Source organism: Lygodium microphyllum, chromosome 7, assembly GCF_053477565.2.
Source record: "Lygodium microphyllum isolate KBCC chromosome 7, Lygodium_microphyllum_v1.1.10, whole genome shotgun sequence".
Taxonomy (NCBI): domain Eukaryota; kingdom Viridiplantae; phylum Streptophyta; class Polypodiopsida; order Schizaeales; family Lygodiaceae; genus Lygodium; species Lygodium microphyllum.
In genome coordinates, this window is record NC_141141.1 from 40,040,651 (window position 1) to 40,067,782 (window position 27,132).

At 37.7% G+C, this 27,132-nt stretch overlaps 1 protein-coding gene across 1 annotated transcript; it reads right to left on the reverse strand.

Moving 5' to 3' along the window:
- Positions 1-23,557: 23,557 nt before the first annotated feature.
- Positions 23,558-25,592, reverse strand: LOC148033374 (mavicyanin-like). The gene is made up of 2 exons (XM_087682274.1): positions 25,230-25,592; positions 23,558-24,741 (listed from the first exon to the last, which is right to left on the reverse strand). Exons 1-2 carry the CDS (start codon positions 25,411-25,413, stop codon positions 24,323-24,325), a joined length of 603 nt encoding a protein of 200 aa, XP_087538400.1. The 5' UTR covers positions 25,414-25,592; the 3' UTR covers positions 23,558-24,322.
- Between the last annotated feature and the right edge of the window lie 1,540 nt (positions 25,593-27,132).

Sequence of the window (27,132 nt, forward strand, 5' to 3'; positions counted from 1 at the left end):
GGAAAACCATCCATAGGGTCATAAAATTCTTCATGGCAATCATCATCATGGTCATGCATCTTCTCAAGATTAGGTAAGCACTCAAGCTAAGATAGATTGCTTTCATTTGCCTCAACATCCAATTCCTCTTCAAATATCATGCTCACTTTGACATTCTTGGCTTTGTATTTTGTCTTGTGGTCGGGAGACCATTTCTCCCCACTTTTGAAGTGTAGACATTTTGTATACAAGTCCTTTGGCTTGTCATTAGACACATGCTTTCCTTGCACCATAAGAGTTGAGTTTTTGCCACCTATTTCAATCCTCTTGTATTTTTAACCATACCTTTCAACCAATTGTATGGCAACTTGTAAAGAGGATGGTTTCATAGCTGCCACTTCCAAAAATAGAGAAGATTCAAGCCCAAATATATACTTATTCAACTTGGCATTGTCGAATACTCCATCCATTACATGGAGAGGTTAAGGAATTGGTTCGAATAATCTCTAATTGATAATCCCCTTTGCTCAAGAGCACACCACTTATTCTCTAACTTCTCTTTTTCAATAGGAGACATGAAAATTTTGATCATTGCCCTCTTTAATGCATCCCATATCAAGAATTCATTACCAATATTTGACATGTACTGCCACCAAGTGTGTGCATATCCTTCCAAATGTAGGGCTGTAAATTTTACCTTGGCATTTCCCGGTCTATTATACAAAGAGAAATACATCTCAAGCTTGTCAAACCATTCTTCTAATTCGATAGGGGATGGATTTTCCCTTGAATTTAGAAATAGTTATTTTCTCCTTGTATTCCCGCTCATATTGATGAGATTGGCCATTATTGTGTTGTTGTCCATAAAAGTTTGGACTAAAAGAAATTTGCCTTTGAACATCGTTACTCCATGTTCCATGAACATATGGTTGTTGCTATCCATGAATATTTGCAAACCCATTTGATTGATTAAATTGTCCTTGTGGCAGAAAGAAAGAGTTGCCAACAACATGAGGCTGTCCATAGACTTGATGTCCATACATTGGAGAGTGTATATTTGTTGTGGCATTCATTGGTGGTTATTGTCCACTCATTTGATGAGGCTAAAAATTATTTGAATGAGGGCCTTTTTTAGAGGGTGGTTATATACATGATGATTGTTGATATGATGTTGCTGTCCATAAGAACTTGGAGCTGAATTTACATGACCACGTCCATTGTAAGGGTGCTTCCCATGAGAATTATTACCTCCACTTGCTTTTGACCATGATAAGACCTTTGTTCTTTAGCTTTCTCTTCATGTGTAGATTTAGGGATAGTAGATGGCTATCAATAAAAAGACCTGTAAAAAGGATGGCATCCATGTGTGTCATCATCAAGTCTTGAGTTAGCATGAGTCTTATCTTCCAAACCCTTTCCATGAGGGCTAGTGTAAGTCTTGGGTTGATTAAGGGGCTGAAATTGAGGCTGAAAATGAGAGGGATAAGCTCTTGATGGCTCTTCAACTTCATAATGTCCAACAACCTTGGGATTTGTAGTCTTTCGCTGCTCTTAAATAATGGGAGGACTTGGAGCATTTGGAATTGTTGTAGGTAATATCCTCTCATTCAAGAGAGCCACAAGCTTGTCAATGCCCAACTTCATGTCCTTTATGTCATTGGAGAGTTGTTGAAAACTGTTAGAATCAATAGAGACATGAGTATTGCCAACCCCATTCACTTAATTGTTTACTACAGCATGTGTTGAACTAATCTCTAGCTCCTCATTATCATGGTTCTCATGGTGAATAGCCTCTTGTGAGGCTTCACGCTCTCTATCCAACTGATAGTCCCTTAAACCTTCATTGATGGTGTCCATAATGGGGTCCTTTCTTTTATTTTTAGCCATAGATGTATAGCAGCAAAAAAAACTCAAATATCTTGAGCTCTGGTGATCCAAATGACAAACTTTTTGTCTTTGTTTAAAGCTTAGGATTTTCCCTTTCAAATGAGCTATCAAATATTGAAAATGGTGAGTACAAAAAATTATGTAAGCAATTTACTGTAGCTATTTAGAATTTCCTGCAACATATGAATGCTCTATTTTGGTCATTTAATGATTTTTACCATCAATTTCATGCATGTAACAATTGCGTAGACCTGCAAAGGAACTCCATACAATTGCAAATTTGAGAATGACCTCTGCAAGAACCAAAATGGTTGAATAATCCCATTGTAGACTGTAAGATAGGGATCCAATCAATGAGACCTTGTTTGCATACCCTGTCCCAACTCTTTAATGCTATCCCAAAGTACAAATGCCACAAGTAACATACATCTTGTTCAGCATAACTCTGTCCCAATTTTCCAATTGCATTGCATTATGTTGTCATACATTTGCCATTACATCATGTAACCAGTGCCAAATACATCATGCAATAGGCTCAATTCTTGTGCCTTTGAAATGGTACTTGCACCTAAACTTTAAATGCATGGGATCCAAGGCTTGAGGGGTGTGCAGATTTTCCTCTCAAGCGAGGTTGTGCTCCTCTTCAGGGTCCTTGTCAGTAGGGGAGGGTTTTTCCTACCAACTCACTCAACATCCACTTTTCCTTGTGGGTGTAGATATGGTAGTTCAATGCTAGGCTAAGGAAACATCATGAAATTCATGTATTGAAAGTAATTTGATTGCCATTTCATGATATGCAAGAACTTGAATGAAATTGGGCTGGAAATGAAATGGGGATAGGTGAGGAATACATATAGCAGTGACTCACTACTTTACAATTTTTTTATTTCACTTACCATTGAGAAAAATTTTCATTCATGGCAATCAAAAAAGAGGCAAAATAATTCAATGTCAGGGTTAGGAAAAAATGGAAGAGAATCAGAGGCATTGAGAGTGTTTATTTCATTGAATGAAAGTGACCAAGCAGTGGTTAATCACTAAGATAGCTCTATGGATTATTCATGAAATGCATTTGAGAAAATGATTGGAATTATTAATCATTTTAATCCCTCTTCCATCAATTGGATTAGCTCAGAAATAGGATTCAAAAGGGAGATATTAAAGATGATTGAAACTACCTCTTATGCTTGTATGTGAAGAGTGTGGATGATGTAGATACCCCTCACAAAGATGACTTGTCTTTAGCTTTAAATGATCCAAGAAAGTCCCAATTTAAGCATGCTTCAAGATGGAATAACCTCTCAGCTTCATATTCTTCTCCTATGAACTCCATTGTTGCTCCAATGCTTCAAGTATGGTTGATGAAGGTAAAATATTCTTCCATTTGATGTAGAGCTTGAAGGATGATAATGAAAAACTCTAATGTAGATTGTAGACTCCAAAATTTTGAGAAGAGAACCAAAGATTTCAGTGACATTGAAGATGCGTGTTGTCCAAAACTTCTATAGACCAATGTATGCCAAAAACTCTTCAATGTTGCTTCAATGTTGACAATAGATTGAAGCCACGGGTGTGAACAAGCTCCAAGAGTGATTTGCCACCAAAACCCCCTTCATGAAATCTGAAATTCTTTGATGATGTCCAAAATTTTCATGTTTGGGGTTTCATGGGAGAGAGAAGAGTCCAAGAATGGAAGAGATATTGTCCAAGCTTGAATAAGACCACTTGCCAATGAGGTTTGAAGCATTAACCATGGATTACTTGAGCTATATAGCTCCTTTTTTTCGAAAATAGGCCAAAATATGTGATTAGGCACAATTCACGCAACTTCATACTCTGAGATAAGAAGGAAATAAATAGGCTTAATGAGCCAAATCACTACTCTATGGAAAGCTCAAGAGGTGAAGAGCAAGGTTATGAAGTCCATTGGCATGATAGAGATCAGGGGAAAGAGATTAGATCAGTCTTTGGCTATGGATTCTTGAGGATAGCTTGAAAAGAAAGAGAACAAACCCATGTTCTTGAAAAGTAACTCAAGTTTAATCCATACTAAGTCATATAACCCTCATTTTGTCCAACTTACCCCAAATTTTTGTTAAAAGTTTTGTCACAACGTGCCAAAATAGTCGGAGCCTGCCATTATTCACTTGTTCATGTCAAGAACCTCCATCTTAGTCACAATTTGTAACAAATCTCCATGTCAGATCACGTTTTTGGAAGAACTAACTTCTATGACTAATTTTTAACTACGGTTTTCACTCCCTAGTCATTGCAACTAGATCTAATGCATGAAAATGACTTCTGACAGGATCTAAAATAATGCTCTGATATACCAATGTAAAGAATTCTAATCTAACAATGGAAATGAATAGGAAATCAAAGTATTCTAAGCTACACATAATAAGAAATATACCAAACTGAGATCCAAGTATGGCCATGCCATGAAACATCTTTTTCCATTACTGTAGTACCACGTAGCCATGAGCTGCACACTAAGTACAAGAAGATGAAAGACACGAAGAAAAAAAATTAGTGATAGTGCCAAAGAATGATCCTACATTAGCACTTCTTACCTTTTTTATACTAAACCATAAAGCCCTCATCTATCTTAGCTCAAGTATTTACAAGGTTTATACTTGGAATAGGCTTCAACTCTCATCTTGATAATTTGCTTCATTACACCTCTTAGCAAAAATGACCAGCTAGGAGGTCCTATTGGATAAGTCACATTTTGACTATACATATAATTATAATGTGTTTGCATTTGGGCTGCTTGCTGTCGTAGATGAGCTTGCTTAACCCAGCATTGATTCTCCACATGATTGTTTCTTAGACAATACCTGCAAAACAAATTTCTCAGTTGATCAGGAACTATTCTACTTGGTGTGGAGCATTTTGTTGCTAAATGACCGAAACCATGGCATTTTCTACACCATATATTAGACCTTGGTGGTGTGGGATTCCTTTAACCAGATACTGGAGTTGATCTTATTGTACTAGCAAATTGGCTAACATTATAAACGCCCTTCACATTATTAGGGTATACTTTAGCCAAAATCTCTTTCTTCATAACTGCCAGGGATTTGGCTACTAGCTCAGCCACATTAAACTTATCTAAACTTCGTACTATAGATGTAGTTACTATCGATGGTGGTGGATATATAGGTAGTACCAAATACGGACTTAATCCTGAATATGGCATTGATGATGGTACTACGCCTACATTTTTCATGTAAGTAGCACGTAGTACCATCATCAATTATTGTAAATGCAAATACATTTTCCTAATTATTGTACTTCCTCCCACCATTGTGCTTTTGTCTTTGCATTTGCTAAATTAGTAGATTGCTTTAGGCTCACATGTTCCCTCACTATTTCCTGCAATTCTTCATAAAAATTTCATTTTTGTATATCCTCTGAGGGAGCATTTTGTCCCATCTTCCTAATTAATGTCTCCATATTCTCAATCTAATGTTCCACAGTTTCTCCTGGGTTCTATGCTAAATAGTCAAATTCCAGTCAAATTCCAATCTTAAACGGTCTTGGAACCCTTGTCGCCTAAACTTAGTTAAAAATGCCTCTCTTAAAACTATATAAGCTACCCTTGTGGTAGCAAGAAGGTTCCCGTACCACAAGGTTGCTTCATCCTTCAAAGTTGCTGAAAATATATGAAGTTTTGGGTCATCATCTATGATCTCATTTGTTGTGCATGTAACCTCAAACTGCTGGATATGCATGTTAGGATCATCATTCCAATGACCAAAGTATTGCGTAAAATCTGTAAGTTGCACAAGTGCTCTCATAGGCATATTGAATATTCTTAAGACTTTCCCTAAATCTTTGAAGATTGGAACCCGCTCTTTTGGGTCAACAAATAATCTACTAAGACCCCAATATTTAGAAAAAAATTCTATTTTGTTATATTCTATCGTATGATCAACATGAGTGTCATCTATTCCATGTCCTACCATTACCACGGAAGTGTTATCACAACCCACAAAATCCTCACTATTTTGACCCTCTTCCTTTGTATCTTATTCTTTCTTCTTACTAGGAGTTGACCCCTTCTTCAAGCTACCCTTATTGGTACCACTCATTCCCTCGGAACTTCTTTCTTGCCTCTCCCAATTATAATTTGACTTAGTTCCAATAGAAGATGTCTCTCAAGTGACTTTTCTTGTTTCTAATGATAAATCCAGCCCACCTTGCAATGTATTTTGTAGTTCAACATTCAATTGTTCTAATTGCTCCTCCACTATTCACTCAATTTTCACTTCCAATCTTCTTCTAGCTCTCTTTTCCTGTGCTAACTTTTGGCTTTTACTCATTCACTTTGGCATCCGATGATTTTCCCTATCAAAACACATCCTTTTATTAGTCTCTACTGTAAGAGTCCCTATTTGTGTAAACTCAACTTTCGAAGGATGTCATGTTGTTCCTTATCCTCAGCACCATAGGGTATGTCCTCACTAATATTTTCTACTAAACCTAAAATTTCAACCACTTCCCGCACTTCCTTTGTATCAAACATTATGTTAACTCCCTTCGTTATTACTACCCACTGAGACACTTGAGCCCAGTCTATTCTCCTAAAAGTCTTATACAAATCTCTAGAAAACCAATCGTAATGGTGGCTCACACAAATGGTATTAAGTTGAATTTCATCGACTAGCTTAAAATGTGATGATAATAGGACAATCCCCTTTGCTTCATCTTGAAACATCCAATGCCAAGTGCATAATTGCTCGACATCAATCCATAGTTGAAGTCTAAAATGCTTACCCCCATACATCAAATCGGTGTCCTGTGCCTTATTGACAATAATGCATTGTATATCCTTTGGCAATTCAGGAAAGAAACTTTGCAATAAAGCTTCGTTGTATTGGTACATTAGAATCTTGTTAGGTTGGATTGAAAATTTGTTGGGTAGCTGGTCTCACAATCACAAGTTAAATCCCACAATAAGGTCAAATAGGCGTTGTCGAATGGTTTTCGAAAGCAAAGTCGCATCCACAGAGGACCCTGACGAATTTCAAGATAGAAGATCCATCATGTGAATAATCCTATTGTCCAATTTCCCACACAGCAACAAGTTCTGGACGGCTCTATTTTATGGTTGTGGATGTACGCTTAAGCTCCAGGGCAAAGCATCGTGTATAAGACATCAAAGTACAGCAAAGCATATCTTAGAGTCAAATCATCTGAGGAAATTCTTTGGCTATATGGAGCTTCCAAATTCTGATGTGCAATCAGATGCTACTGCAACATTCAAGGAGCTTTTGACAAGACATAAATCAACGGTGTTAGAGTTTCTTACAAAGAATTATGAATGGTTTTTTGTAGAATACAACAGCAAGCTTCTGGAACCCCTTTTTTTTTCTATGGTTATCCGAGAAAATTGAAAGGTTCAATTGCAGCAACCCCTAAAGTAGTCTGTAGCTCAAGGGCTACACTTGATTCAGTATCTAATGATTTCTGAAGATTATAGACACGAATAGACCTATCACTTGATGTTGCTAATCGAGTAGCTGGAGTATTAATTGTAGGAACTGCCAGTTGTTTTAGTGATAACCACCCCTTCCGTCTTGACCTCTTGCTATTGCTGCCTGGACTTTCGTAGACAATGCTATCACCTGTGACTCTAAAGTTTTCAGGTGTGCAGGATTCAAGACCTCGGCCAATCTCTGAAAGTTTTTTTCGAGCAGCAGCTTCACTCAGCTTTGTTTTCACATAAGCTTTTAGAGTTCCTGGTTTCTGATTTTTGAAAGAGCAGTAATGACAGAGATATATGATGTTTGTTGCAAAGTTATTTCCCTTGTGAGAGATTTTTCTTGGATTAGCTTTTCTAACTCGGACAGAGCGGTTGATTCCAACTTGCAATATGGATTCACACCGTTCGCAGGTGAAATGATGCTTCGTTTCCATCATCATCATCGGCAGCGCGAGCGTCCCTACGGTCACACCTTCATCCTCACCGCCATCAGCCGACCTCCCCTCTCCTCCACCTCCAACAAGTTGATGCTTGGGCCTCGGCATCGGTTCCCCCCCTCGGCGCCTTCCTTGGAGCTCGCCTTACTGCCACCTGGTCTCCCTTGATTGCCCACCACACATCGTTTGCAGGTGAAATGCAGCAAGGCGAGCTCCAAGGAAGGCGCCGAGGGGGGGAACTGATGCCAAGGCCCAGGCAGCAACCTGTTGGAGGTGGAGGAGGTGAGGGGAGGTCGGCTTATGGCGGTGAGGATGAAGCCGCGACCGCAGGGATGCTCGCGCTGCCGATGATGATGATGGAAACGAAGCAGCAGGAGAGGGAGGAGGAGGTGACCGAAACGGCGATGGTGATCCATATTGCAAGTTGGAATCAACTGCTCTGTCTGAGTTAGGAAAGCTAATCCAAGAAAAAGCTCTCACAAGGGAAATAACTTTGCAACAAACATCATATATCTCTGTCATTATTGCTCTTTCAAAAATCAGAAGCCAGGAACTCCAAAAGCTTATGTGAAAACAAAGCTGAGTGAAGCTGCTGCGCGAAAAAAACTTTCAGAGATTGGCCAAGGTCTTGAATCCTGCACACCTGAAAACTTTAGAGTCACAGGTGACAGCATTGTCTGTGAAAGTCCAAGCAGCAATAGCAAGAGGTCAAGACGAAAGGGGTGGTTATCACTAAAACAACTGGCAGTTCCTACAATTAATACTCCAGCTACTCGATTAGCAACATCAAGTGATAGGTCTGTTCGTGTCTATAATCTTCAGAAATCATTAGATACTGAATCAAGTGTAGCCCTTGAGCTACAAACTACTTTAGGGGTTGCTGCAATTGAACCTTTCAATTTTCTTGGATAACCATAGAAAAGAAAGGGGTTCCAGAAGCTTCCTGTTGTATTCTAAAAAAAACCATTCATAATTCTTTGTAAGAAACTCTGACACCGTTGATTTATGTCTTGTGAAAAGCTCCTTGAATGTTGTAGTAGCATCTGATTGCACATCAGAATTTGGAAGCTCCATATAGCCAAAGAATTTCCTCAGATTATTTGACTCTAAGATATACTTTGCTGTACTTTGATGTCTTATGCACGATGCTTTGCCATGGAGCTTGAGCATACACCCACAACCATAAAAAAGAGCTGTCCAAAACTTGTTGTTGTGTGGGAAATTGGACAATAGAATTATTCACATGATGGATCTTCTATCTTGAAATTCGTCAAGGTCCTTTGTGGACGCGACTTTGCTTTCAAAACCCATTCGACAACGTAAGATTCTAATCCTAGGCTTTATAACTTCTCCCCATCTCTCAGGGAAGACTCCTTATATGTTGCTCCTACCATACTTGTGGCAATTTATTATGTGCCCCTTTTCGGATGTTAAACTTTTAAAGAGAATATGGTTTTCAAAAGTGATTGAAAGATCTATTAGATCTTTTCTCCCAGTTTCTAATCCTTGTTAATATCTTATCTCTGACTTAAAATTTATTTCCTTTTTAGCTTCTGTTCAGATTTAAAACTAACTAAGACCACCCTCGTTTTTCCTTAATTAACATGCTTGCCTCTCCTGGCAAACACACAAAAAATGGCGATCCTCTAGAAAGCCCCCAGATACGCATGTAAAATGACTATGTGTAAAGCCATTGTATTAATTAAGGTTTAAGGTGGGTATTTATATATTCTTCATCTTTAAATTATTAGCATAAAAGTCATATTATCCACTTTCTTAGTAGTCCAACTAATAACCTTCTTTGCATACTTACAATTCACTAAATATCACTTTTTAACTTTCATTTTGAACTATAACCTATAATATATAAATTCTATTATCTTGAAGATTTCTACCATAGAAAGAACTTACTTAAAAAATCTTAATCCACATTTAATTTCTGCCAATACCTTAATACTATCACTAATATTTACTAATTAGTGTTTCAGTCCTAAACTATATTTAGCAAATCAAGTACATACAGATGAAGTCCATTTTTAATTAAACTTTATGAGAAGATTTTTGAACAATAAATAAACTATAGTATCTTTTCAATCTTTCTTCTAAACCAATCATTATCAAAAGTTATTGATTTTTTATTACTACTATCCAAAAAATAAAATATTAATAATAATTACATCTGATCATAATACAACAAACCCTATTCACTAGAAATTCCTTATACTAAATGTATTTTGACTATATCGATTTTCATCCATAAAATTTTCCATTTACTCTTAATATTTACTAATTACTACCCACAAATATCCAAAAACTACTATTTTCACCACTAAAATTCAATAACTATAATTTCAAAAGTCTATTTAAGTTAAGATCTAGTAGATAAATCTATCATGACCTAATTTTTAACTTTGTTTTTTGTCCTCATCTTTAATTTTTCACTAATACTCTTAATTATCACTAATTACAAGAAAAATTTACAATTGTTAATACTAAAATGCATATATCTTTTAGTAGATTCATCTCCCGCATATAAAAATTTTCAATTTCTTATTCTATCAATTTCTTATTCACTTTTCAATGAAAATGTTCATACCTAATTAAGAAGATAATTAAGGATGATCCACCGTATTTGAGAGTGATGGTGCTTTCTCCTCTTCTCCCTTCACTTCTGGCAATCTTCAAAATCCTTAATCTTTCATTCTTCCTCTAATACACACTAATCTCTCCTTAATCTTGCTAAAAATTTCTCTCTCTACACTCAAGAATCATAATTAAGAATGGTATGAGGGTTAAGGAGATGTACGAGAGGATAAAATGTAGCAAATCCATGTTAGAAATGGGGCAACACATGCAGCAAATTAGCAAGAAACCCACAAAATGACGGTGCCCATTTTTCTTATCTCTTTCTCTCTCTACAACTCCCCTCTCTTGGCTTGACACCCCCCCCCCCCTCAACTTCTTGAATAATCTCTTTTTAAAAATGACCATTTTTCCACATAAACTGGTTTCTTTGACATCTCTTCACATCTCTGGACCTAATTTGTCCTTGTCCACACAACTTCTTAACCCAAAATCCATGTATGCATGCTAAATTATACCTGTATTTCTACCCGTATCCAAAATATCTATGCTTTTCACTAAAAATTTTAATGCATCCTCCTTTTATCACTTATTGTTTTTCCACTCCCTAAATTCTTCATCTAAAAATACCCCGACTCTCAACTTCTAATCCCACCTTAGCACAGCCCAAATATGGCTTTATAATGTTATTTTTAATTAAATTTTATGAAAAGATAATGCATAATACAAAGCCAAAGCCCCTTTAGTTTTGCCAAAAAAAGTGTAAAAATGGCACAAAATAAGTAGTTATCAACAAACTCCAAGGTTGGCAATCATGGTTGGTATGAACATAGTAGAAACAAGTGTACTATATTGAATTCATAACGTTATATTAGGATAAGACAATATCTTTTGAGCATTGCACCTTCTAGAAAAAATCTAGGACACATTGCAACTTAACCAGGCCAACAAGCATATTATTGAAGTTATCATAGTCATAAAAAATATTTCTAGCTTTAGTTGCCTCCACTTCCATTTTGTCAGTGTAAAGAAATTCTCTCCCATGAATCAAAAATTGATATATTTTGTGCTCATCTTAGACTCAGCCAATAATGGATGAGACAAAATCATGTGCTTTATTTTGCTATGAACCAATGCATTTGCTATCATAATGTATATGGACTCATAGCCTTGTCAACTAACCCCTCATATATCATATCTTATTTGAACTTCTTTGAAAGATAAACTATTTAGAACATCTATAAGAATCTCATTCAAAGCAGCAAGACAAAGGGCTCGATGTTGAGGGTCTCTCAAAATTCTAATAAAATGCTTGCATTTTAAGAATGCCTTTAAAAGCTCCATCTTGGTATTGTAACAAAGATTCATGAGTGCTATATAACATTGATTGATAATTTTGATATATATGAATTTTTTTATCTAAGCATTTGCAATAACCTAGTACATCATTTTGACCATGCCTATTGACAAAAGTGAGCAATGAAGAAGTGAAATTGAAAGGTGGATTTAGCCCAATGCTAGGATCATTAGGATATACGAAACCATCCATCCCAACATCAATGTTCTTATTTTTCTCTAAATGATATTGGAAAGCAACTATTCCATCTAAGCCCTGCTTGTTATGAGAAGACTTTGCAATAACATACACTTTATCTACATGAATATAGAAATCCACCTCCCTTCTATGATTGCTTATGTCCCTAAGTGGTTCCATCAGAGTAGGATAGGAAATGGAGTAGATTAAGTTTTCATGGTATAATATTGATTCGGAAAGGCTAGAGAGCAAAAGAGAATATGAAAAATTCTTAGATACAAATACAATATGGTTAGGCACCACTAGATATGGAAATGGCTATATTTTGAGAAGGGAGTGAAAAAGTCACCTTTGGGATAAAAATGATGTGGTAATTAAGAGGAGTAGTGGAGCATAAATATGATATGTAACTACCTCTACATGGTCCCAAGTATCACATGTGTGGGTATTAAAAAATATGAGCTCATTTGGAGGGCCTTCAATACAAATGAGTATTTCAACTTGTAATATGATTGGATGCCTTTTGAGAAAAAGAAACCTATTTTTGTGAAAATATTTAAAAAGTCATTTTTTGAGATAAAAATAAATTCAAGTTGCTAATGTGGCACTTTTGGAAGAGTGGTTGTTTCTTCCTAGAGGATGAACTGATTTAGAGGGCCTTTATTACAAAAATGTATACAAAAAATGACTATTTCAACTTACAATATGATTGGGTACCATACAAGGAAAAAAAAGAAAAGTTTCAAATATTTATTTTTGGGGTGGAATTTTTTTTGAGTTACTGATGTGGCACTTTTAGAAGAGTGGTTGTTTTAGCTTGGAGGATAAAAAGGGTTAGTTTCAAGGGTAACAAAATGGGAGATCCCCCTCCTTTCTAGGTAGGGTGGACCACAAAAGGTAGGTGGAGCCTAGGAATGTAAGGGGGTCAAGGGACAAAAAACATGCAACGATGACCATTGAAGAGGGACGAATCCAAGATTCAACATTCCAAATGAATTTCTTATGAGGCCCTTTTTGAGTCTATATTCCCCCTAATGTCTACTTCTACCCTTATCACCAACACCTCCTAGACAACACCCAATTTGTGATCCCCTCCCCCTCTGCTTGTATCCATCCCTTCAAATCCACCACTCTATTGGCTTTAGCCCTAGTAAGTACTAGTAAACCAACAATGTTCTAGGATGATGCATCCACTCCTAAAGATACCGAAAATATTGAAGAATGACTACCTATGCGTTCGAGTCCTCTGTGCATGCCATTTGTTAGGAGTAGGCATAGGAAGGTCCTGATTGGTAGCCAAAAGTAGCATTTATAGATTGGTGGCTAAAGTGGCAAGTAAGGTTGATGGTAGTGACACAATAATGGAAGGTAGTGGTTTATTTATAGATTGTAGCAGAATAACTTTAAGACACCACAAGTAGCAAAGGCTATAAAAGGAGCTGAGAGTAAGTGCTGAGGGTTACATATCTACAATTGTAGCTCTGAGTGTTGAACTCACACCTAGCTATGGCATGAGTACAACGCCAACTCACCCTTGACCCCTATTCCATATCTTCTCATTTATCCTCATTGTACAGCTGTGAGGGTAGCCACAATTGTCTATTCTATGTCTTATGTCTCTCTAAGGAACTCATCCTTGGATATGTATTTCATTGCATGAGTCTCCCTGTAGTTAAAAATGTATTCTTGCAATACCATAATAGTTTGTATAAAGGGTGCTGACTACACTATTTGAATCTATAAGTATTCCTTCTTTACACTTTTTAAATATATAAGCATTTTTGGTAGTCTTTCTTTCAATATACTATACTATTGAACTTGCGATGCCAGCATACCCCTATGTCAGGTCTAAGTATGTTAATACTTTGTTGTCCCATAGAGTTGGTGTAATTTGTTTGCACGTTGTCGGAGGGGTTTTGTCGAAAGGTCGAATCCACCGGGGATCAGAAGTAGAAGGAAGTAGAGATAGGAGATGGAAGAGAATATAGAGAATACCCAAGTGGTAAATATGACAAAAAAAAATCACAATGAATTGAAAAAATATGTATTGAAAGAACTTGGAATCTTTGATGTACTCAAAAACAATCTCCAAGCATTAGTTCTCCTGGAGCTCCTTCGTAGACCAAAAACGTGAATCAGAAAAATCAGCTCTTTCTCTACTGCCCGAACCCAAATCTGATGGCTCCGTTGGCTCTGAAAGGGGGTAAAACCTAGGACACCTGGTCACGGATCTCCTAGATCACTCCTTCTTCTTTCAGTTCAATTTGCAGTTTTCAACCTGTTTTAGCGATCGCGACGCGCACGCTTTTGTCAATCAATCCTTCTTGTGAAAATCCCCTAACTGACTGAAAAAACAACTAGCTTTTTTGCATGCCATCCTAATCTAGAAGCTTTTTTTAATTTTTTTGGATTTTTACAATAAATAATATAAAAAATAGACTAAAATTATCCAAAAATCTAGTATTTTTGGATAATTCATGCAACTTGCACTAGTACTAATGGCTCAGATCACACTGACTCTCTAGATCAATAGAGAAGTCGGATGATGATGCATTCCATACATTTTCACACTATGTCCTCATAACATCACGACATCCACCCCCTCTGAATCTGCACATCCTCCGGTATGTGCCAAAATCCTAGTTGTCACTGGAGTCTGAGTCCTCCTCATCCTCTGCAACCATATCCTTTACTTATTCATCTTCCATATCTTCTTGGCTAGCCCCTGTATCATGGCCACTATTTTCTTCCAATTCTGGCAACTCATGAGCAGTAGATTCCTACCTTCTGAATAATTTTATTCTTTTCCTTGCTACCGAAAGTTCTATGGCTATCCCATCCAGCTCATTTAATGCATAAGTAGCATTATCAAACACCTGTCTTACCACATAGGGTCCAAACCATCTTTTGGAAACTTTACGGATGGCACTATGCTGGTTATCTAAACTGCTATCATAAACCAATACCCAATCCCCATCTTGTATGGTTCTGGGTCTCAATCTATATCTTTTGTCAAACCGTTTCTTGTTCTGTATCCTTGCTGCCCTTAACTTTGTAGTTGCTGCCTCTATGTCTTTTGACTTTCTTTCCAATTGTCTAATGCGTAAGGCCAACAACTCCTCTCGATTCAACTTCTCCTCCCAAGGTAACACACTCCATGTGACCGTCATCTCTTCTATCGACATGATAGGTTTTTGATTATATATCAATTATGCAGTCATATATCCTGTAACAGCACTATGAGTTGTTCTGTCAGCCCACAAAGCATAAGGGAGAAATCGTGGCCACTCTTTTATCTTCTCTCCACATGCTTTTGCCAATGCCTTCACAATAGGTGGATGACCTCTTTCACTTTTGTCATTTCCTTCAGGGTTATAGGTTGAAGTTAAAGCAAGCTTTATCCCCAACCGTGCAAAGAAATCATGAGCTTCATCTGCATCCAACTCACCCCTATCTACTGTAATTTTTTCCACACAGCCATATCAACAAAAGATCTCTTCTAAGAGAAAAGTACATACGGCATTTGTCATCTTAGTACATAGAGCTCTCCCTTCCACTTGACTAGTCAAGTCTTCATGAGCAAGCACAAGATACCTCATTTGCCAAAGACCTGTAGGCATTGTGACCAAATCCACCACCCACTTAAAATGAAGAGACAATGGATATGTGGGTTGCAATCCATCTCGATGTCTCACAGTTGAATACATTTGACATGTCGTACATGTTTCCACAAAGTGAGCAACATCCTTATACATACCCTGCCACCAATATCTTTCTTTGATCTTTGTAAAAGTACCCCAAACACCTCTATGACCAGCCCATAAGCATTCATGAAATTCTTGCATTACTTTTACTTGTGAAGCTCTGTCACCCAAAACTCACAATGGCATACCCTGTTTCTTTTTAGCATGTTTCCATAAGTATCCATCTTTTAAGAAAATTCCATAGGCTTTTCTCTTGATCTTCTTAAACTCCTCATCTGACCATCATCTCTCTTTGTTAACATACTAGGATATTGACCAATTCTCAACCATTCTCCTGCATATTTGTCTTCCAGAAACACCTCTACACAAGATGCAAAACATCTAAAGTGTCTTCTCTTTGTTGTCCAAACTTCTGTTAATGCTGTAGCAACACTTTGCATTACTAAATTCACTCTTGCAACATCATTTTCAGCCACAATAAAGTCATCTTCTTCCTCCTCATCCATCATCCCATCTTCATTCTCATAGCGTGCTCGAGATAACATGTCTGCCACTGGGTTATCTCTTCCTGCAATATGCTAAAATTCAGGGTTCAAAGATTTGATGTATGCAATCCACTGGAGCATAGCACTATCTGGGGTAGCACAACTAGTAATCATACGTAATACTGGTAAACAATCAGTCTCAATGACTACATGAGCACCCATAAAATACTCCTTATCACATTTAAGGGCTGCCACAATTCCCCATAATTCTCTTTTTACTTGTGGATATCTTCTCAGTCGTTCAGTCAATACTTTTGCACCAAAGCATATTGCATACCTTTCCCCTTCCTCATCATCTTGCCCAATTGCCCATCCAATCCTAATTGGGCTTGTATCAACAGTAATAATGATAGGCTTCCCATGTGAATAGTCAGCCTTTCTCAACGTAGGAGCAGATTTTAAGAGTTGCTTCAATTTCTTCATTGCTTTCTGATGCTTCCTTTCCCAATGAAAATTTTGACCTTTCCGTAGAAGCTGATAAAGAACATCGGCTACATGTGCAAAGTGAGGAATCCATATCAAATAGAACACACATGCACCCATGAATCTACGCACCTCTGATACATTCGGCATACATCTTGCATTCTATCAATCCCATCTATTTTTTCTAGTGATGGCCTTCGCCCATAAGGCCCACACATATGCCCAACAATCAAAACCTCTTCAACTCCAAAGACAGACTTTTGTCCAGAAAGAGTTAAATGCACCTCTTCTAGATGTGTCAAAATCCTCTCACAATCCACAATATGTTCTGCAATAAATTGTCTACATCCATGAGCATCCATCTCTTCATTCTTTTCATCTAGTGCACACCCTTTGATTGGAACATCATCCAAGAAGGGCATAGTCAATTGTGGTATAAAATCCCTGAGTACCCTATTCATAGCATTTGCATGTGTGCCACTGAGTTTGTTGCACCCTGTGGGAGAGTACACATCCATACTAACCCCAAAGGAGTCTTCATGGTTGTGATATCCCTACTTTCAATTGCAAGCTGAAACTGATCATACCCCAAGTAAAGATCACCCAAAGAATAGATCGCTTTGCCTGCAAAAGCCTCTGCAAATTCATCAATCACAGGACCTGCACCCACATTTCTTATGGTCACTTTATTGACCGGTTACATGTCTTGAATAAATCTCAAAGCCCCATTCTTTTTGGGCACAATAAACCAACGATTTGAGTACGGGACTGAAGAAGGCTCCAAGATTTTCATGCGAATCTTTTCATTTAGTAAATCCATCAGCTTTGGCAAGTAAGCTTTAGGCACTGGGATAGGCCTCAAGTTCCATGGTACATGTGGCACAGTAAATATGACCATAGGAGAGACAACATTTGGATCCACATAACCTATTTCACTTTGTTGAAATGCAAATGCCTTCCTATATCTAGCCAACATCTGCATAAAACAGTTTCTCTCAGCAGGCAAAAGAAACCCTTCTGCACCAACTTTCAATTCTTGTAATATTTCAAATGTAAATTGATGGCCTGTATCTTCAGGATCCCGTAAGCTTGGCTGCCTTAACACTTTTTCATACATACCCTCACTCTCTGGTGGAAGTGGCAAAGCAATTGGTTTCACCTTTTTGTCAATTGTCTTATACTTTGTCTTCGCAAGTGCTTCAGCCCATTGTAATCCTTCCTACTGAGCAAACAATGCTATAACATCATACATATCCAAAGAACATACTGACAACACTCTGTTTTCAGCCTCATTTTCTGCATGTATAGTTGCTGAAATTTTAGTCATAGTGTCAGTAATATTCAACCCATAAAAGATGCCTGAAATGCCATCATTTTTAGCTAACATCCCCAATGATCTCAGTTTCTTAATAGCCCATTTCATAGATATGCGTTCAACCCTACACATAGCTTACATAGGCTTAACCAACATGAACTGTTTGTTGTAAACTGAGAATTAGCAATAGTAAATACATGCTTCATTTCATCAAGAGGCAAGTACACCCTCTGATCAGCACTACTGTAGCCCCGCATTACAGCAGAGCTTAATGAAAATCCTGGTCTTTGAATTCCCTTGCATTTGGAACCAAAGGAGACTCTCGAAGCGTATCACGATTTCTAGGATGATTAACACAAACAGTAAGAAATTGGACTGCTTTCCTCCCATCTTTGCTTCTGACTCTTGCATAAGCAGAACCATCATGAAGCACCTTTGTTTCCATACACACACCTATAATATAGGGCTATCCCAAAATCACTGCATATGAGGAATTATCTTGTACAAAGAAGTGTTGCTCTTCCTGTACATCACCAATTGTCACTTTTACATTAGGACATGCAGCATAGAGCTCCGCTGAAGAATTATTTGCAGCCCTTATACGCCAACCATGATCAGTGTCCACAAGCCATGCACCATTTTCATACAATCCCCGCTCAATGACATTTATCTCAAATCCATGGTCAAGTAAAGCAACACAAGGAGTTTCACACTCCCCTATTTTCACTACTGTTTCAGTGGTAGCTCTAGCCCAATGATTTCTTGTGTAGTGACTTCGAGGAATAAATCCTAGAGTCTCTTCTCCATATTGTTGCATTTGCCTTACTCCACCATGCATATTGCTATATGACAATGCATTTTCAGCCACTTTCTTCTCTTTTCCACTTGCTATCCATTGATTAATAGCATCCTCCATAGACAATCCTGTACTTCATGCTCATATTCAGCCTGAATACCCAACAAACCAGTTTCCTCTTCAAATTGTAGCAATGCACTAGTGGTATCACCAAGAAACTGACGCTTTCTTTTAATTATGTCAATGATCTCATCATGAAATTGTCGCTTGGCAATGCCAAGCACCTCTCCCAAGGTAAATTCCACCCGACTGTTTAAGATCCGTTCTTCAAGAACCTTCTTAAGATCTGTGGCTATCTCATGTTAGATTGCAGCTTATATCCTGGCTGTTTGCCCTTCTTTTTGCCCTCTTGTTTGTTATCCTGTTTTTGCTTTTGACTGACCTCTCTCATATCATGCTCGGGAGGTGGCTGATTTGCAGCTTTAGGCTGATCCATACTTCTTTTTGTCATTCTTTTAGATGTCCCTGCAATATCTTCATCTCTTTTTCCTTTTTCTTCCACAAGTACATCTGTGTTTTGTACCTTTGCTAAATATGCATACATTGAATATGCATCTACTGGTGATTTCCAACCAGTTATGCCACGAATATCTTGCCCTGCATGAGACATTTCACTATCAGTGACCTTTCTCTTTTCAGCTGCATGTAAAGCATGTGTCCATATTTCAACCTTTGGACCAACCATCACTTGGCCATGCATTCTATCAACTGTTGACCAAAAGGAGAAGCATGTACCGCTGCATAAGCATTTCGGACAACCAAGTATTCCAACAACTTTTGCATACCTCCCTTTCCAAAATTCAAAGCAAGAGGCAATCCTGTTTCTTGTGCATGGATCTTGCCATCTTTCCAAAAGATAAGCTGTCGTGCCAAGGCCTCCTGATAGGCAGCACAATCCTTTCTCTCATGCTGCAAACTGTCACACTACATACATCTTTTTCCAGGCTTAGGGGCTGCTACCCATCCCCTTTCCTCTTGTCCTTTTTCATCCAATTTTGCTGCCTTCAATTGAAGATCCTGCATCCCTTTGACCAATTCATCTAAGACATCTTCCCTAATAGAGGGAACAATAGTAGGTACAGCCACAGGGTTAGCCACAGAAGCGGGTGGCTTACTGGATACTTCAACTGCCTTACCCGTAATAGTGGGCAAGCTAGAGACATGCAATCTTTCTCTTCTTCTATGTTTCTTCACAAGCGCACTAATAGCTTCCTTGACATGTCGCCACTCTCTTTTCAAACTTGTCTCTGTAGTCTGATCCTCCAGCAAATCATCAAGCTTCTCTTGAAGCTCAGGATTAGTTGCCTGTAGAAACAATTCAATTTTTTGACTTGCAAGAGCTTGCTATTCTGCAAGATCCAACTTCTCAAATCTACTTTCAAATTCTCTTAACAATTCTGAGCCACAAGACCCTTATTGGGTTGTATAGCCCACTCGTGAAAAGTCTTGCGCGTAATCAAACTGGTGTCCTTAATGTAAAATTCTTCCCTGACTGTCTTCTTGAATGCTACCCAGTCAGCATCCTGCAAGTATAATTCAGTAATCCTTGCTTTCAGTTCATGAACAGTAACACGTACATTTACAAAATACCGGCTCCATGCAGATTGAGCCACTCCAAAGAGTTCCATTTTCTGAACATAGGTATGTACATATGCAGATACAGTCCTGCCATTGAATAACTTCACCTCACGCTCAACTGCTTACAAAGCATTCATTACAACGCTTTCTGTTTGAGCTGAAACTTGCATCACCTGTTGTTGTTGTTGTACCTGCATAAGCATATTCATATTTTGCACCAACTGTTGCAAAACATCACTAGAGATTGTATTTGAAGGTTCTCCCATCTTGTCTTTCCTTCTTTTGTGACAACCTTTCATGTCGAGTTCACCAATGTCGGAGGGGTTTTTGTCGAAAGGTCGAATCCACCGGGGATCAGAAGTAGAAGGAAGTAGAGATAGGAGATGGAAAAGAATATAGAGAATACCCAAGTGGTAAACATGACAAAAACAAATCACAATGAATTGAAACAATATGTATTGAAAGAACCTGGAATCTTTGCTCTACTCATCAGAAGCAATCTTCAAGCATTAATTCTCTTGGAGCTCCTTCGTAGACCAAAAACGTGGATCAGAAAAATTAGCTCTTTCTCTGCTAACCGCAACCCAAATCTAATGGCTCCGTTGGCTCTGAAAGGGGGGTAAAACCCTAGGATGCGTGGTCACGGATCTCCTAGATCACTCCTTCTTCTTCTTTCAGTTCAATCTGCAGTTTTCAGCCTGTTTTCAGCGATCGCAACGTGCGCGATTTCGTCAATCTGTCTTTCTTATGAAAATCCCCTAACTAGCTGAAAAAGCAACTAGCTTTTTGCATACCATCCTAATCTAGAAGCTTTTTCTAACTTTTTCGTATTTTTACAATAAATAATATAAAAAATAGACTAAAATTATCCAAAAATTTAGTATTTTTGGATAATTCATGCAACTCGCACTAGTACTAATGGCTCAAATCACATTGACTCTCTAGATCAATAGAGAAGTCAGATGATGATGCATTCCATACATTTTCACACTATGTCCTCATAACATCACGACAATGCCGATCACAATTGAAACTTGGATCTAATTACAAAATCCAAGGTAAAATTTTCTTGTTTTCAGCTATCCAATCTTTGTATGCCTTCTTTTGTTCCTTCCAAGACTATTAAAGAAGTTCATGATATGCATTCTGATTTTGCTAAGATTCCATTGACCACTTTCCACCATCAGAAAATTTTCAATGCAATAGGACCACGCACTGCAATTATCTTTTATCAACTTGTCACTAACAATTTGAATAACTTGTGCTATTTCTCACATTAAGAAAACTACAATTTTAGAAATACTATAAATATGTGTGCTAAACCATTATTCAAGAGCATAAATAAGTCACAAGCATCGTTTTAAATCCAAAACTAAAAAAACATTAGAAATACATAAAATGTATATTTAAAATGAGTTTTAGTTATATGGCTATAATACATGTGTCCAACTACTATCAACTATATCCATACATTATGCCTCATGCCATACATTAACTGTTCAATACGAACCATTGAAAACGAGGCTGAAATAATACTTGTACAGCCAAAAATTGACAAATTTCCATTTTTTTCTTTTATTTTGGGTGCCTAAATAAAGTTCAAGAGAAAATCAAACCATTCTAAATTTTTGGAACTTTTCGGATACTTTTTTGGTGTTCAAATTGGCACCTGAAAGTTACTTAGAAACTAGCCTTTTTGTCTTCAAAACAACTAGTTCTTCTCACTAGAATGTGAGCACAAAAACAATCGACTATTTAATCTAAATTAATTCAACCCAAGTAGGTTTGAAACCAATCCACCAAATATCCAGTTCATGCCATTCCACTATGAATAGGAAACGTGAAACCAGCTCACTTGCCATAATTGTGAAAAGGGATTTAGTTAGGTGGGGCTAGTAGTCTTTGAATAAATCTGTTTAAAAAGCTCAAATTCATTGTCTCTCACCTGGCAATCATTTTCAGCCATTGAAAATTTGACAAGGCCTCTTATATATGTCGCCCGAGTCCCATCCTATTTTGTTGTGTTTATTAGCTCAATCTCAATTACTATCCATAGTTAATAATTTTCAAAAAATAATATTTATCTTCTATATTTGTCTTATATAACACCTTGCTTATCAAGCAAGCAAGCATTGTCCTTTGATTTTATAAGCTTTCACTATGCTTTTGGGCACAAGCACGCCTGCTACTCAAGCAAGCTGTGAGCTTAAGAAACCCCTGAGCTTTTGGCATAAACACATGTCTCAATCTAACACAGGCAAGCCAAACCGTTGCTATCATTAAGGATTTCCAACCTTTAATGGCTTTCCAAATGCATTCAAAGCAAGGCATGGAACCCAAAATCTGAGATCCAATAGTTCTTCCAATCCACAAACCTATTTTGAGTTGACTTGTACCCTCATTTATTGGCAAACAACAAGCTTTGAATTTGATGTAGACCTTGATTCATTGCACTTCTCAATATGATTCCCAAATCCTACACTCTTGCTCTAATACCAATTGAAAGGAATCAATTTAGATGTGCAACAAAAGGAAGATGACACAAGATATGGAGGTTCAATCCATCTTATTCATCTTCATCTCTTCATTCTTCTCTTCTCACAATATGCACACAATCAATATCTCCCAAAGTGGATAGATACTTTGACTTTAGGACATTTTACATACATCATCTTATCCTTTTTTATACAACCATAGGATATGACTTAACCTATGTTATATTTCTCAACAAAAACAAATTGTATTTCATAGGAGCATCCAATATTTATAAATCTACATGATAACAGTATATACATTAGTTATGGGTTCCATATTTCATCATGGACATGGCCAACATCAGGTGAAGCCATATACATCATTATGTTTATGAGTAAACAACATACTAAGTGATGGAGTTCCGGTTGCATGTGCCAAGCCATACAAGTATGGTTCAAATCATATCAAATTAATCCATTGCATATTAGATTTTTATTCCCATTCTAAAGTTAATGTGTGTTTCAATAAAGGATCTCTCACATCATGCCATTTGTATTGAAGTTTTCACCTCTTCTTATGAGGTTTATCACTCGTATGAATATACAATATGATTTGAAATAAATATTATGCTAAAAAGAAACTTGTTGCATAATAGTCGACACTTAAATGCTTGGTGGTGTTGTAGATTGTGTATTTGCAAGGTTCAACTTTCTTTTCAAATGTTATAAATAGACATAAAAAGAATTTACTAATTATTGAATATAGTGAGTTATGTAAGCACAATAGCTTAGTTGGTTAGATAGATATTTATTAACCAAAAGCTTGCCATTAGACTTGCAAATGGGCAACTAAATTGGTGGGATGATTGTGCACATTATACAAATTTAGGGGATGAAGTCCCAATTAGGCAACTCTTTTTGTTTTTCTTTGTGTGGGGGGGAGGGGAGGGGGGTGCTTGGGGGGGGATAGTTTGACCTTGTGGTAAAGTATGATGGCAATAGCTTGGGCCATATTTAAAGTTACCTCCCTACATTCAAAAAAGTTACTAGAGAGCATCTTTGCTTTGGGAATTTTCTACTCAAGTCATTTATTTGTAGTATGGATGGTTCAATGGTTTGACACCTTTGGGTAAATATGGCTGCAATATCCCAGGTCATCTCTAAATAATTTTTTGCATTTCTAAAAAAGAAAGCACTAGAGAAAGTCTTTGCTCTAGGAATTTGGTTGAAGTTGTGTATTTGGGTCATAGATGACTCACTCATGAATGGCATGATGCAGCTTTTGGGTACACAAAACCAATGCTTAATCAATAGAAGAACAAACATGGGAATTGAGTAGATTGTCTATGGCAAAGGGAATATATATGTTATCCATAGTTCTTTTGTTGTATTGGAGTAAAAGGGGCTTGAATGCAAGATAGAAGATAGGGGGTTTACTTTCAACCATTAACCATTACTATCATTAAAGAGGGATTGATTGAAAGATAGAAGCACTCATATGACAAGAAGGGTAATGCTAAAAGAAGACGGCAAGAAACAGGGCAGCTAAGGATGAGGAGAACAGGAGGGGTAATTGTCGAGGGGAGGTAATGAAAAGAGAGGTGCCAGACGATTTGTCGGTCGGCGGTGTTGCAGATGAAGGCGTGCTCATGGGGGCTTGTTTTTCTGAAGGTGTGCTCGTGGGGGCTTGTTTTTCTGAAGGTGTGCTCGTGGGGGCTTGTGTTGATCCTGCAGTCACACTCACTGCAACCTTCATGCCGAACTCACAATGCGTCGGGATAGCGCACAAGAAGTAGTAGGTCATTGCCTCTGTCAATTCCACGACTGTGTTGCCAGTCTGATCATATTCCTTGATGGCCTTGCTGCCATCGCACATTCCATAGGCTGCCTCGCTCACTTGATACACATTGTGGGCTGCACTCACGTATTTAAATCCTGCAACCATAAGTAGTAACACCAAATATGCTAATTAACTCATGCTCACATTCTCCGCGTACTGACATGTTGCACCCATAACCATAACCAGTACCACTATCTGCTAATTAGCTCGTGTTCGTATATTTCTTGGATTCTTAGCTTTGTCAATTGTTATCTATTGTTTCGTAAGCAGACATGTAGGTCGCTTTTGTATTAGCTTTCCTTCACCAGCACATGCCATCTAACTGATGAAAACAACATTCTTGCATTTGTAGGTCTTTCAATTACAATCTAATTGGTATTCACGTACGTTCATTCATTAGAAACGTTAGCTTCTATTGCCATAGCTGGTAGTTGGAGACCACTTACGATTGTAATTAGCACCAGCACTCTTTCTTTTGGTGAGACGGCTCTCGAATTTATTTACTTCTAGCTCATAGGGCTTTTACGAGTGTTTGCACAGAGAGAGAGAGAGAGAGAGAGAGAGAGAGAGAGAGGGGACTTACGCAGAGAGTCTCCCACTACAAACTTGTAGTTAGCAGCCCATACGGTATAATTCACTCCGAGATTCCATTCTTCGTTGTCGCCCACAGTGTATTCTTCGGCATTAATAAGATGGGTGGAAGAGGCTACGATCAGGAGTACAGAGAGGGTAATATAAAGCAAGGCACTGCCTCTTCCCAGAGCCATATCGAAACGATTCCTGTAAGCAGGCAAAAGCAGCGATTGAATGACAAGGTGCTCAAATCCAGAGATTAGAATGGGGGTGTCGATGGAGAGAGAGAGAGAGAGAGAGAGAGAGAGAGAGAGAGAGGTCTCCTTCTTTCTCTCAATATGAAGAGCGCAAGGGGGAGCGCTGGTCTACAGTTATAGCAGTATCGTATGTGGAGAGAGAGAGAGAGATGCCAACCTGCAGCTGGCATCCTGCTGCACACGCTCTCGTTGGATGAATGTTGAGTCTTCTTCATGGTTTGCGCGTGGGTCCCGCATCACATAATCTCCACTCTGCCCATGAACTCTGCATTACGGGAGTCTTCCAGGCCGCACCACTCCAGCGTTGACTTACAACTATATTATGCGTCTTGGCTGAGCTTGCAGGCGTGGCACAAACCCAACAAGCAAAAATAAATCATAGTCGTATTAGAGGTCAATAGATGAACGTGCCCTCACCACGAATCGGCCATGCACGGTAGAAGTTTTGGCTATCTATTTTCCTTTTTGTCTTTAAGGCTTTGGAGTAAGAATATATTAAGAAAACAAAAAATAGTTCCATCCAAGGGGCTCCACTTGTTTCTTAGCTTTGGGAGGGGGGGGGGGGGGTATATAAGAAATCATTTATATAATGTGTATTCAAAGGGTATTAATAAATACACTTTCTTTACATGCTATAAGACTATAGAATGATCCATTTAATTTTACTAAATTTATAGGTTTTTTTTCAAATTATAATTTGAAAATCACTTTCGTAAATATAATCCTATAGATTTTACTAAATAAAATACTATTTCCAGCTTTGGGCTCATGTGGTATCTTACATATTCTATAAGGTGGACTCCCATGATCTCTTAGTCTTAGAGCTCATATATTGTTTCAATATATACAATGGCGTGGTGGAGTAGTGAGTCATGATAGTTAACTTTATAACACAAGATCTAAAAGTCGTATGATAGCAAGAGTCTTCGTGTCTAGATTTTATGTGGCACTACATATGAATTATTTCATTCTGATTAAAATCTAAGTAACTTCAAGTTTCTTCCTTTGCAATAGTTCCACTTGTTCTTTTTGGATAAGGGAACCAACAAGAAAATATTATCCGTATCCATATCTCTTCTTATATTATTGAGTGAACTTCCTCTTGTGTGTATGGTGTATATTTGATATGGCAACTCAAGCAATTCCCTCCACCACACGATTCTTAATATGGTATCAAAGCGGCATCACTAAGAGAGGCTAGTTTTGAAGTTTGAAATGAAGGAGAAGAAGCAAATATTTGAGCAAGCAAGCAATGGGTAAGAAGCTCTCCCATTCTTCCACTCTTTCTCTTGGATAGAGTATGTGGAGGCATCGAAAGTAGGGCAAATAAAAAATCTCAAATCTTTGTGAGATTTAGTGTGCAAATACAGCATTGTACATTCTATAGATAAGCTTTTTAGAGGTTGCTGGCTGCTTTTTTGGCCATTTGAGAACATTCCAGGCCCATTTTGGATCCACAAGGTTGCAAACAATGGTTTTAAGGTATACTACCATTTTGATTATGTTGATCGAAAGTGAGTGCATAGGTTACAAATTTTACATTTATAATTGTTGGAAATAAAGGGCCATTGTGCCTACACCCTTGTATAGATGTGAATATACCTTTCACAATCTTATACCATGTTTGATATATCTATGTGAAAAACCCAAAGCAAT

What these genes read in the sequence shown, in the direction of transcription:
- LOC148033374 (XM_087682274.1), bottom strand. Translation starts at nt 25,413, where the DNA reads ATGGCTCTGGGAAGAGGCAGTGCCTTGCTTTATATTACCCTCTCTGTA. An exon ending in TGTAGTGGGAGACTCTCTGC is followed by an intron (nt 24,742 to 25,229) that starts GTAAGTCCCCTC and finishes TTATGGTTGCAG; the next exon opens with GATTTAAATACGTGAGTGCA.